Here is a 12,606-nt window from a genome sequence, read left to right as displayed (position 1 = left end):
GTTGATAACAGCCATTCTAACAGGCATGAGGTGGTATCTCATTGTAGTTTTGATTTGCATTTCTTTAATAGCTAGTGAAGTTGAGCATCTTTTCATATATCTGTTAGCCATTTGTATGTCTTCTTGAGAGAAGTGTCTGCTCAGGTCTTGGCCCATTTTTTAATTGGATTGTTTGTTTTGGTGTTGTGTTGCATGAATTCTTTTATCTGCAAGATATATGCACCCTTATGGTCATTGTAGCATTATTCATGATGGCCAAGGCATGGAGACAACCAAAGTATCCTTTGGTAGATGATTGGATAAGAAAGATGTGCTACATATATACTATGGAATACTACTCAGTCATAAAGTCATAAGAAGAGATGAAATACTGCCATTTGTGACAACATGAATGGACCTTGAGAATATCATGCTGAGCAAAATAATTCAGTCAGAAAAAGCTAAGAACTATATGATTTCTCTCATATGTGGGATGTTAAAACTGAACCTCATATACACAGACACCGGTATGGTGGCTACCAGAGGGAAGGGAAAGGGGATCAGTAAAAGGTAAAGGGGGCCAGATATATGGTGATAGAAGATGATTTGACTTTGGCTGGTGGGTACACAATGCAATATACAGAACATGTATCAAAGGAATGTACACTTGAAATCTATAAAATCTTATTAACCAATGTCACCCCAACACATTTAATAAAAAGATATTTTAATGCAAAGATCAAAGCCATGGTATGGACAATAAAATGGAACTTCAGGGTCAGAGTTAATTAAAAAAATCATAGATATCAAAAAACCTTACTCTTTGAAATCATATCAGTGAGAATAGAATGCTCTGAGCTATTCAGAGAAGCCACAACCACACCATCTAGTTCAGGTGCAATTTCTCACATCAGGGATTTTCCAGCAAAGAGGAGATACCACATTATACATTCATCTTAACTCTGTGGTTTCCAAGGACAGGAGCCCTTCCTATGTCGAGGACTGTTAAGCTTTTACTTATTGCCTTACTTTTCTTTGAACCTATTAAAACATTGCCTCATTTAAACTTTACCTAAACTCCCCCCTCCCCCAAAAGCCTGTAATAAGACCGTGCCTTTCTTTTTTGAGGCTGAACTTTGTTTCTCCTGTGAAGGAATAAGAGTTAAGCTCAGTTTTTGTTTTCAGATTTGAGAGATTTGATTGTATTTTAACATGTAAATGAGTATATATAGCAATGGAACCTTTTCAATTTTGTAGAAATCTGTGTGATTATCCTCTAAGAAAGTGGTGCCTTATCCTTCTAAGGTCAGCAACAAGACCTTTGGTAAATCAGATTTCTTAGTTTCCTTTTTATTGCTATTGAATAAAAGATCAGATTTATTTTGCACCTTTGCCATATATTTGCTTCCAATCTTTTAAAAATTATGTTTTATCTAATGAATGCTTGTTCATTTAACAGCAATATCATCTAGTCTGAAAGGTTTAGTCTCATCTCTATGAGGCAGTAATGTTTCTAGGTGTTGAACGCCATTCTAAGACCAGTTGGTCTTGATATCTTCCTAGAGCTGATTTAAAAAATCATTCTTTTAGGATTTTCCTCTCTGATATGCTCACTCTCTGGTTTTATTATTCATATCAGATAAACTCATGCATATATTAAAGTAACAAAAATAGAAAATTGTTTTAATGGTTTAGATGGATTTTTTCTAAGCAGCAGTTTGAGATTGTGCCTCTACTTATGTCATTTGTAACTTTAGCCATCTGTTGATCTTACATATGATGCATTCTAGGAATTCAGTCAAATAGCAAAAGATCTTAGTGCTTTCCATATTATTCAGGATTTCAGTAGTTACACAGGAATCGCAGTGGTCATGCCATGGAAATAAAGAAAATTAAGCAAAATTATGAAGACCTTTAAAATACACAGTGGCCAGATACAGAAAATACAGCATGGTGTGGTATTGTGTTTTTTTTTTTTCATAAGAGAGTTATATAGAGTGCTTTTTCTATTGGAAGAGCTTCTCTAACTACTGTTTAGCCACACTTGCATAGGTATGTTCAATTTCTTTGTCTTCAGGACATGTGTGGGCAAATTCTTCACGGGCATAAGCATTGTGGAGATAGCGCCAGACTCCCGAGAATTCTGCTGGAATGTCAAAGTCACGGTATTTCTTGGCAGCAATCTAGGGTTTTGGAAAAAGCAGTTGGCAGTAAAAGGCATCAGTAACATGCCCAGTGTGTAGAAACATATTTCAAAAGTCAAGATCATTGTGGACATGCTATCCGCACAAAAAGTACTACTAAATAAAATGAAAGAATCTTGAAATTACTACTTTAATGTGTAGCGTACAAATGTAGACAAAGCTATATGCCTACAATCATATTTATATTAAGTTGTATTTAATGTTTAGAAGGGAGCACAGAAAAAGAGCACATATCTCCCCATTAAACTAAGAGGTTGTTTAGGGTCCCAACTATGTCATTACTTTATGAATTCTATGTATCTGGCATAGGACCTGAGATAGAATAAATTCTGTTCAATAAAAATTTGATGGTGAGTAAATTATCATAATAATATCAATAGCCCACATTATTTATCACTTGTTATGATCCAGACACCATTCTAAGCATTTAACATGTCCTAATTTATTTAATTTACTCAACAATTCTGTGAAATGGGTAATATTATTCTTTTAAAAAATATTTTAAAATTTATTTCAGAGAGGAAGAGAGAGGGAGAAAGAGATAGAAACATCAATGATGAGAGAGAATCATTGGTCGGCTGCCTCCTGCATGCTCCACACTGGGGATCAAGCCTGCAACCTCGGGCATGTGCCCTTGACCGGAATCGAACCCGGGACCTTTCAGTCCACACACCGACGCTCTATCCAGAGTCAAACCGGCTAGGGCTGGGTAATATTATTCTTGTCTTATAGCCAAGACAGTGGGAAACCCCTGATATAGGGAGAAATAATAATTTTTTATGCTTTACAGGGGAGATCATGGATTTTTCCTTTGAGGAGAGAAAAGATGTACACACTATGCAGAATGATGATGCTAAAGCCATCATATAACAACCTCACACAGAATGGTCATGTGATTCGTGCTGGCAACTCCCAAACCCAGCTCAAACCTTTAGGCTACCTTATAAATACTTACTTTAATAATGTTCAGCTTGGGTAACAAGCTGCAGTCAGCCAGTGTCAGATCATCCCCATCCAAGAACAATCTTCTGGAAACTGAGAGTTCCTCAGTACTGTCTGGATCAATTTCATCCAGAAGTGGGGTGTTTAAGTAGTCATCCAGGCGCTTAAATTCTCTGAGCAGAGCTCTTTCAAAATCTGAGGCAATGAAGTAATAGGGTTACTTATAAATGTATTGTCTTCATGACTAAATACATTCTCAATATGCTTTTCACACATTTAAACATCTCTATCTATACAGGCTCCGTACACTGGCTATTAAAAATCTAAATAGTTAACTAGAATGCTCAACTAGCCACTGATAAGACCGAGTACGATGCATCTACACGATGGAATACTATGCTGCTGTTAAAAAGAAGGAACTCTTACCATTTGCAACAGCATGGATGGAACTGGAGAGCATTATGCTAAGTGAAACAAGCCAGTCAATGAAGGAAAAATACCACATGATCTCACTCTTTCGTGGATAATTAAGACCATTACAAACTTTCGAACAATAATAAATACAGTGGCAGAGCTGCCTCAAACTGATTGTCGAACTGCAGTGGGAAGACCAGGGAGGGTTGGGGGGCAGGAGGGAGGGGAGTAAGAGATCAACCGAAGGACTTGTATGCATCCATATAACCATAACTAATGGACATAAGACACTGGGGGGTAAGGGAGGGCAGGGGCTTGTCAAGGGTGGGGTGGGGGGAAAGGACACTTATGTAATACCCTTTGTAATACTTATAGCGAAAAATAAAAAAAAAAAAGACCAAGTACGATGTTTAATCAAATGATGAGTGGAAATATTTCTGGATTTTTCTTGAAGAGATGCATTGGGAGGAGAGGCAAAGAGAGAAAAAGCAAGTGATATGTTATCCTTCAGCCCAGAAGAGTAAGAAAGTGGAATCAGAGACTAATAGCTCTCATGACTCAGAGGATAGTAAAGTTCAAGAATGTTTGGGAGCCCTAGCCTATGTGGCTCAGTGGACAGAGTGTCGGCCTGCAGACTGAAGGGTCCTGGGATCAGTTCCGGTCAAGGGCACGTACCTCAGTTGCAGGCTCGATCCCTGGTGGTCAAGGCACGCGCAGGAGGCAACCAATCGATGTGTGTCTCTCACATCGATGTCTCTCTCTCTGTCTTTCCCTTCCACTCTCTCTAAAAAAATCAATGGGGAAAAATATCCTTGGGTGAGGATTAACAAAAAAAGAAAAAAAGAGAATGTTATGTGCTATGGTTTAAGAAACCTTAGTAACAGTACGCAGGACTGGGAAAGTTTGGAGGGAGGCATCTAACAAGTCCAGTCGTTTGCACCTGGCATGCCAATGCTCTAGATGAGCTACATTGGTAATTTCTATATTGAATCTTGGGCTCTCAATCTAATAAAACTTCATGCAAAGGAATTTCAGAAAAGAGAGCAGAGACTGAGAGGAAGGGTATTCTCCAACATATACTATACATTTTTAAAAAATCCTATTTTAGCTGAGTGAGAATGAGCAAGTGAGTGAGAAAAACAGAGATTTAAAGAAAGTTATCTTACTCTTATTGGCCTCCTTTTGTGTATTCTTAATATACGCAGAAAACTTGGCAAAGAGGTTACTGCCCACATCAAAGGACTCCTTGTTCTTGGGACTCAAGCAAGGGTACCTTAAAAAGAAACATCACTGCAGTATCATTCACACATAAGGAGACAGAGACCAGGTGTCCTAGCTTGCATTCTACTGAGAATGAAGGTTTTGGAAATTGTGTTGGAAACTGAAGGTCCTGAGAATTCGCTCATTGGAAATATGTATTTTCCCAATCTCAGAATAATTTAGTTTATAAAGTTCACTCGGAAACCAGTTGTCTGAAAGTCAAAGTTCATTTACCTATAGAAGCAATGTTTCAAATGGTAATTGGGTTCCCACACTTGCTCCTGTAAGTCTCTTTGGCATTAGATATGGTGGTAATACATTTTCAAAGATATGGTAAGTAGTAGGAAAAAATATAGCTTCAAATATTGTAACTTATAAAACAAATGAAGGAATAAAGGAGATGGAGATGATGGAAAACAGTAGGCAAGATGTCCTCTTCTAAGTAATACAAAGATCATTTAGGATAATAAAACAAAATAAAGTGATAATTTCATTACACCTACAAATTAAATAAGGAAAACCATATGATCACGAATAGAAGTATTCAATGAAAATCAATTCCTAATAATAAAACACCTCCTAGCAACTAGAAGTGGCCAGGCCAAATATTCATCTTCCTGATTCCTCTCTTAATCTCCACCCCCACCAGATCCATTAGCAACTCCAGCCAGTTTACTTTTCCAAATGTACCCAGAATCTGTCCACTTCTCACCACCTACACTGCCCACTTCTTGGTCCAAAGCCTATATTACTGCAGCCGCCTGGTAACTATTCTCCCTATTCTTATGCTTGTCTCCCACACAACAGACTATTCTCTACCTGCTGTGAGAGCAGTCATGTTAAAATATGTCATGTGTGTCTCCCCTACGCAATACCCTGCAATGTGCCCATCTCATTCAGACTCAGAGCTCAAGTCTTCACAGAGGCCTACAGGGACTGGTGGGATCTTGTGCCTCTTTACCCCTCTGTTCTCATCTCTTCTTTTCTTCCTTACATACACTGAGTGGCCAGATTATTATAACTGGCCAGATTATTATGACCACCCCATCAGTACAATGAAGTGAATTAGTTATGCAAATAATAATAATAATAATAATAAAAACCTTGAGAGTATTTGCTTAGGAAGTTTTCAATATTCAGTATTTTTGGAAGTGTCAATGAAGAACTGATGGGGTGGTCATCATAATCTGGCCACTCAGTGTATTTCACTCAATACTGGATCATTTGCTGTTTTTCAAATAGGCCAAAGAGCAGGGATCCTCAAACTACGGCCCACATGCAAATACAAATATTGTATTTGTTCCCATTTTGTTTTTTTACTTCAAAATAAGATATGTGCAGTGTGCATAGGAATTTGTTCATAGTTTTTTTTTAAACTATAGTCCAGCCCTCCAACGGTCTGAGGGACAGTGAACTGGCCCCCTGTTTAAAAAGTTTGAGGACCCCTGCCTAAGAGGCTTCCAACCCAGGGCATTTTCACTTGATTTGCACTTAAATGGAGTGCCTTCCCTCATATATGCACATGATCTGCTTCCTCTCTTCTTTCAGGTCTTTTTTTCTAATAGCTCTCTTATGTGAGCCTTTCTCTGGCCACCCCAGCTAAGACTGCAACCTCTCCCCTGTCCCTAACACTCACTGTTTTCCTCCCTTGCCTCGTTTTTTCTTAGTATTTATCATCATCTAACGCAGTTTATATTTGTTTTTTTATCTTGATTATTTACTGTCTTCCCCAACTAGAATGTAAGGTCTACCAGGCCAGAGAGTTTTTGCCCATTTTATTCACAAATGTGTCCCAAGTGCCTTGAATAGTACCCACTCCTTAATAAGTATTCAGTAAATATTTGTTGAATGATTACATGAATTCATTAATGTTGTTAACTTGATAAAAGGGATGCATCAAAAACTTTCAGCAAGCTTCATATAAAATGGTAAAATGTTTTGGGGAGGTGCAAATCAAAGCCATAATGAGATTATTAACCTCACGCCTGTTAGAATGGCTATTATCAAGACAAGAAATAACAAGCTCTGGAGAGAATATGAGGAAAGGGAACCCTCACACACTGCTGGCGGGAGAGGATGTGGAGGAAAGGGAACCCTCGTGCACTGCTGGTGGGAATGCAGACTGGTGCAGCCACTATGGGAAACAGTATGGAGGTTCCTCAAAAAATTAAAAATATAACTTACATATGACACAGCAATCCCTCTTCTGGGTATCTACCCCCCAGATTTGAAGACACTTATTTGTAAAGATATATGTACTCCTATGTTCATTGCAACATTATTTCCAATAGCCAAAACATGAAAACAACCTAAGTGTCCTTTTATAGATAATTGATGAAAAGGCTATGTTACATACTGGGTAGGCAAAGTAGGTTTACAGTTGTTTGTATGGAAAATAATACAATAATTAATAAATAATGATACCAGAATAAACTCTGTGATTCACATATAACTGTAAACCTACTTTTGCCCCACCCTGTACATACAGTGGAATAATACTCAGCCATAAAAGATGAAACACTGCCATGTGAAACATTGGTGGACTTTGAGGGTATTATGCTAAGTAAAACGTCAGAAGAAAAAGGACAAACTCATATGATTTCACTCATGGGATATATAACAAAAAGAAAAAGAAATGAACAGACAAAAGACAACAAAAACAAACTCATAAATACGGACAACAGATTGGAGATTACCAGAGAGGAAAGAGTGTGGGGAGGGCAAAATGGATAAGGGGGTCAAATATATGGTGGTGGATGGAAACTAAACTTGGGTGGTGAGTACACTATAGTGTATACAGATATTGAATTACAATGTTGTGCACCTGAAACTTGTATAATGTTATTAGCCAGTATTACCTCAAAAAATAGCAAATATTTTTAAAAAGGTGATACATTCATGTTGTTGCATATGGCAAGATATTATTTTTTATTTCTGCATAATATTTCATTGTCTACATATCACATCTTCTTTATCCATTTATCTATCTTTGGACATCTAGATTAGCTCTATATTTTGACAATTGTAAATAATGCTGCAATGAACATAAGGGTGCATACAAGGTGGGGCAAACGTAGGTGTACAGTTGTTCATATGGAAAATAATGCAATCATTAATAAATAACAATACAAGAATAAACTGTGTTTCATGTATTCACAACTGTAAACCTACTTTTACCACACATTGTATATCTTTATGAATTAGTGTTTTACCATTTGTGACAACATGAGTGGATCTAGAAAGTATTGTGTTAAGTGAAATAAGTCAGGTAGAGAAAAACAAGTACTGTATGGCTTCACTTATATATGAAATATAAAAAACAAATAAACAAACAAAAACAGATCTGTAGAAACAGACAAAAGAGTTACTAGAAAGAATGGAATGGAGGTATGGGTGAAAAAAGGAAGGGGAATATAGTCAATAATATTGCAATATGTTTACAGTGAGAGATGATTACTAGAATTAGCAATGTGATCACATTGTAAGGTATAAAAATGTTGAATAACTATATTATATATCTTAAACTGATATACAAATATAAGGTTGTATACCAACTATACTTAAATTTTAAAAAAGAAAAGGTGAAACGTTAGAACTAATTTTTAAAAACCAGCCAAGAACAAGGATAATCATTATCACTACTGCTCTTTCAACATTGTGCTGAATGTACTAACCACTAAGACAAGAAAAAATCACTCTACATGGTGACTCTAAAACCATTCATATTAATTTTAAGAACAAACAGAAACGCCTAAAATTACTATTACAGCTGATATTGTGTTTTGATCCTCCCCTGAGGATATGTTTATTGGTGTGTGTGTGTGTGTGTGTGTGTGTGTGTGTGAGAGAGAGAGAGAGAGAGAGAGAGAGAGAGAGAGAGAAACATCGATTGGTTGCCTCCCTTACTGCCCTGACAGGGATGGAACCCACAACCTAGGTATGTGCCCTGACCGGAATTAAACCTGCAACCTTTTTGGTGTTTGATTCCCCAACCAACAGAGCCACCCAGGCAGGGCAATAGCTGATATTGTTTTTGACATTCTAGCAAGTGGTGGAAGACACTATTTTAAAGCAATCACTATAAAAACTAGAAGAGAAGCAACAACATAATTGCATGTCTAGAAAGATCCAAGAAAGTATAGGGAAAAAATTACTAGCATTAATGAGCTATTTTGTTAAGGTGGCTAAATACAAATCAAACATTTAAAAAATTTATCTTTATTGTTGAAAGTGCTATTGATGTCCCCTTCCCCCCTCCATCCCACTCCCTCCCCAGAGCCTCCCCTGCACTATAGTGTGTTCATGGGTTATATACCATTTGAATTTTGCTGCAGGGAATCTATTACATAGGAATAAAAACACTAGCACATAAGGACATATGCACAAGGATGTTATTTATACCACTGTTTGTAGTGGTAAAAAAAAAACAACTGGAAGGAAAGGGAATGTCCATCAGTAAAGGAATAGTTTAGCAACTTGTAGCACATCCGTGACATGGACTATTATGCAGACATTAAAATGAATGAAATCTAAACCAGTAGAGTTGAAGGATGTTACAATGTTCTTCGACGTGAGATAAGCAAGATGCAATATTTAGAAATTATGCTTATTATTATTATGCTTATGCGAACCTAGAAAAAGGTATGGAAAGATACACAATTGTTCTTTTGTTGTTGTTTTTTTCCACTAGTTACCTTTGGGAGCAAGAAAAAATTAGGGAGCAGATAATGTTAGGGAAGAAGTAGTAGAGGAAGATGGCAGAGGAGTAAAAAACAAAATAAGACTCAATAGGTACAGGACAAACTTGGAGCAGGTGCTTAAATCTAAGAAGCCATCAATAATTGATGAAAGAGACCTAATATAGCCACACAGAGGAGAATCTAGAATAGTGGTCTTAGTTTCTTATGTAAGAAGAATTATGGACTGATAGAACCTTTTGTTTAATATATATATATATATATATATATATATATATATATATATGACTGAGACTTCATTTTTTAGAGCAGTTTTAAATTCACAGCCAGACTCCTTACCAGTGGAAACTGTGAGATAATAAATGAGTGTTGTTTTAAAACACTGAGTTTGCAGTAATTGGTTATACAGCAATAAAAAAATAAATACAGCAGACTTCCTGTTTCCAGGCACTATCCTATGTAGGCAGATATATATATAACTTCCATTCAAGTGTAGACAGTGCAGTTCTGGCCTCTGGCTAACGGTGAGACCTGTTTCCTGACCTCCAGCCCTTGTGTTGGGCATGTTCTACCTCATGCCATCGGTGATGTGAAAGCCTAGTCGTGATCAGTTCTCATGGGCTACACAGTGTTATTACTCCATGCTCTTACTCTTCCCCAACCTTGGGTTATTTCTCTATTTCTAGACCAAAGAGACTTTGCTCTCTTATTTTAAGTATGCTATGCATTTAAAAATAATTTGAAATGTTCTATCTATAGTGTGTGTGTATTTAAAGTTGAAGGGGGAAATTGAGGCATAATCTTTTTCAACCTGTAGAGCTAAGAGATCAGACTGAATAATGAAAGAAGATCATTCATTGAAGATCTTCCGAGGGCTCCCCAACAAAAAGGTCTGATTTTTGTCAGTATAAATGCTCCCAAACTTCATTATGGACTAGATAAGGAGGCTGAAATTAAATGTGGCCCAAATTTACCTGCCTTTCCCAGGTTTCCAAGTCTGTTCTTTGCCCTTTCCTAATATGCTACCTGCATCCATAAAGTATTAATGGTTTTACATACATTAAATAAATAATTCTGCAGTAAAGTTTTCTAATCATATGTAGAGTGATCAAGGGGAACTTTTGCAAAGTCTTATAGAAATATAACAAAAGACAGGTCTGACATTAAACAAGAGTGAGCTGTCTAGAACTAAGAATGCTCAATCTGCAATAAATAGGCCAATAAAACAAATGGTCTCAAGAACAATAATCCCCTGTAAAATGCTGTACCTTGGAGGAGCCAGTGTCTGCTCTAGAAACTCCTCAATTTTAATGAAGTCTGTTTTCAACTCCTTGTTATACAGCAGGAAGGGAGGATTGGCACCTGGAGCTAAGTCCTTCAGCTCTTCGGGCTTTCTGTGATTATTAAAAATAAGCAGAGTTAGGCCTGTAGATCAGGCACACAGCATACACACACTAACACTGTATGGGTACCTACCGATTTCAATCCTTCGAATGAAACCTGTCCTGATTTCTCTTACCTGGTCATGTCAACAGTAGTCACATTGAACTTAACTCCTTTAAGCCAGAGGATCATGAAAAGGCGTTGGCAAAAAGGACAGTTTCCAATACTCTCCCCATCACTTCCAGCCTATTAAGATAAAGAAAGGCCTCATTCATTTATCTGCTCAACAAGTATGTATTGAGTGCCTACTGGGAAATGAGCTAGTTGCTAGAGACAAAGTTAAAAATACTTAATCTTATGGATTCTACCATTAGTGGGCAGAGAGAAACAATGAATCAAATAATCTCATTGTATGTAAAATTACAAGTGTGATGACATCATCATCATCATCATCATAAAGTATATATAGTACCAAGATTTGTATAACCATTTCCTACAACAGATATTTTAAATATTCCAAAATTTTTGCTACTCTACTTTAGCAACAAATATTTTTTGTCATATAACTTGTTGTACCTCTGAGATTATATCTTTAGAGTTAATCTTTAAAATGGGAGTGCTGAGTAAAAAGTATGTATATTTCCAATTTTGATAGATCTTGCCAAATTTCTTTCCTGAAAGGTATTCCACGTGTTCATTGGCTATTTGATTTCCTTATTTTATGAAGTGTTCATGAAAATTTTACATTTTTCTATTAAGGTGATATTAAGGTGATGACTTTTTGCTTATCGATTTGGAAAAATTATTTGTATACTAAAGATAGTAACTGTTTTAGTACACATTACGGGTAATTTTACAAATGCATGTCTCATGTAAAATTTAAATTTTACATAAAATCCATCATTCTTTTCCTCTATGCAGTCTGGTTTTTCTGATGTGCTTATACAGATATATATATATATATATATATATATATATATATATATATATATGACTGAGACTTCATTTTTTAGAGCAGTTTTAAATTCACAGCCAGACTCCTTACCAGTGGAAACTGTGAGATAATAAATGAGTGTTGTTTTAAAACACTGAGTTTGCAGTAATTGGTTATACAGCAATAAAAAAATAAATACAGCAGACTTCCTGTTTCCAGGCACTATCCTATGTAGGCAGATATATATATAACTTCCATTCAAGTGTAGACAGTGCAGTTCTGGCCTCTGGCTAACGGTGAGACCTGTTTCCTGACCTCCAGCCCTTGTGTTGGGCATGTTCTACCTCATGCCATCGGTGATGTGAAAGCCTAGTCGTGATCAGTTCTCATGGGCTACACAGTGTTATTACTCCATGCTCTTACTCTTCCCCAACCTTGGGTTATTTCTCTATTTCTAGACCAAAGAGACTTTGCTCTCTTATTTTAAGTATGCTATGCATTTAAAAATAATTTGAAATGTTCTATCTATAGTGTGTGTGTATTTAAAGTTGAAGGGGGAAATTGAGGCATAATCTTTTTCAACCTGTAGAGCTAAGAGATCAGACTGAATAATGAAAGAAGATCATTCATTGAAGATCTTCCGAGGGCTCCCCAACAAAAAGGTCTGATTTTTGTCAGTATAAATGCTCCCAAACTTCATTATGGATTAGATAAGGAGGCTGAAATTAAATGTGGCCCAAATTTACCTGCCTTTCCCAGGTTTCCAAGTCTGTTCTTTGCCCTTTCCTAATAT

General features: G+C 36.6%; 1 protein-coding gene across 1 annotated transcript in view; it reads right to left on the bottom strand.

The window, feature by feature from the left end:
- Positions 1 to 686: 686 nt before the first annotated feature.
- The window catches only part of CLIC2 (chloride intracellular channel 2), a 20,743-nt gene continuing 8,823 nt past the window's right edge, over positions 687 to 12,606 (bottom strand). Inside the window, exons 2-6 of the mRNA XM_006096171.3 lie at positions 11,016 to 11,125; positions 10,765 to 10,890; positions 4,706 to 4,812; positions 3,139 to 3,320; positions 687 to 2,162 (exon numbers count right to left, since the gene is read on the bottom strand). Of these exons, the coding sequence (XP_006096233.1) occupies positions 2,007 to 2,162; positions 3,139 to 3,320; positions 4,706 to 4,812; positions 10,765 to 10,890; positions 11,016 to 11,125 (681 nt within the window). The 3' untranslated portion in view covers positions 687 to 2,006. The remainder of the gene's footprint in view (positions 2,163 to 3,138; positions 3,321 to 4,705; positions 4,813 to 10,764; positions 10,891 to 11,015; positions 11,126 to 12,606) is intronic.

This window comes from Myotis lucifugus, unplaced genomic scaffold (assembly GCF_000147115.1).
Source record: "Myotis lucifugus unplaced genomic scaffold, Myoluc2.0 scaffold_169, whole genome shotgun sequence".
In the NCBI taxonomy this organism is placed as follows: domain Eukaryota; kingdom Metazoa; phylum Chordata; class Mammalia; order Chiroptera; family Vespertilionidae; genus Myotis; species Myotis lucifugus.
This window is presented reverse-complemented; position numbering and strand designations above follow the sequence as displayed.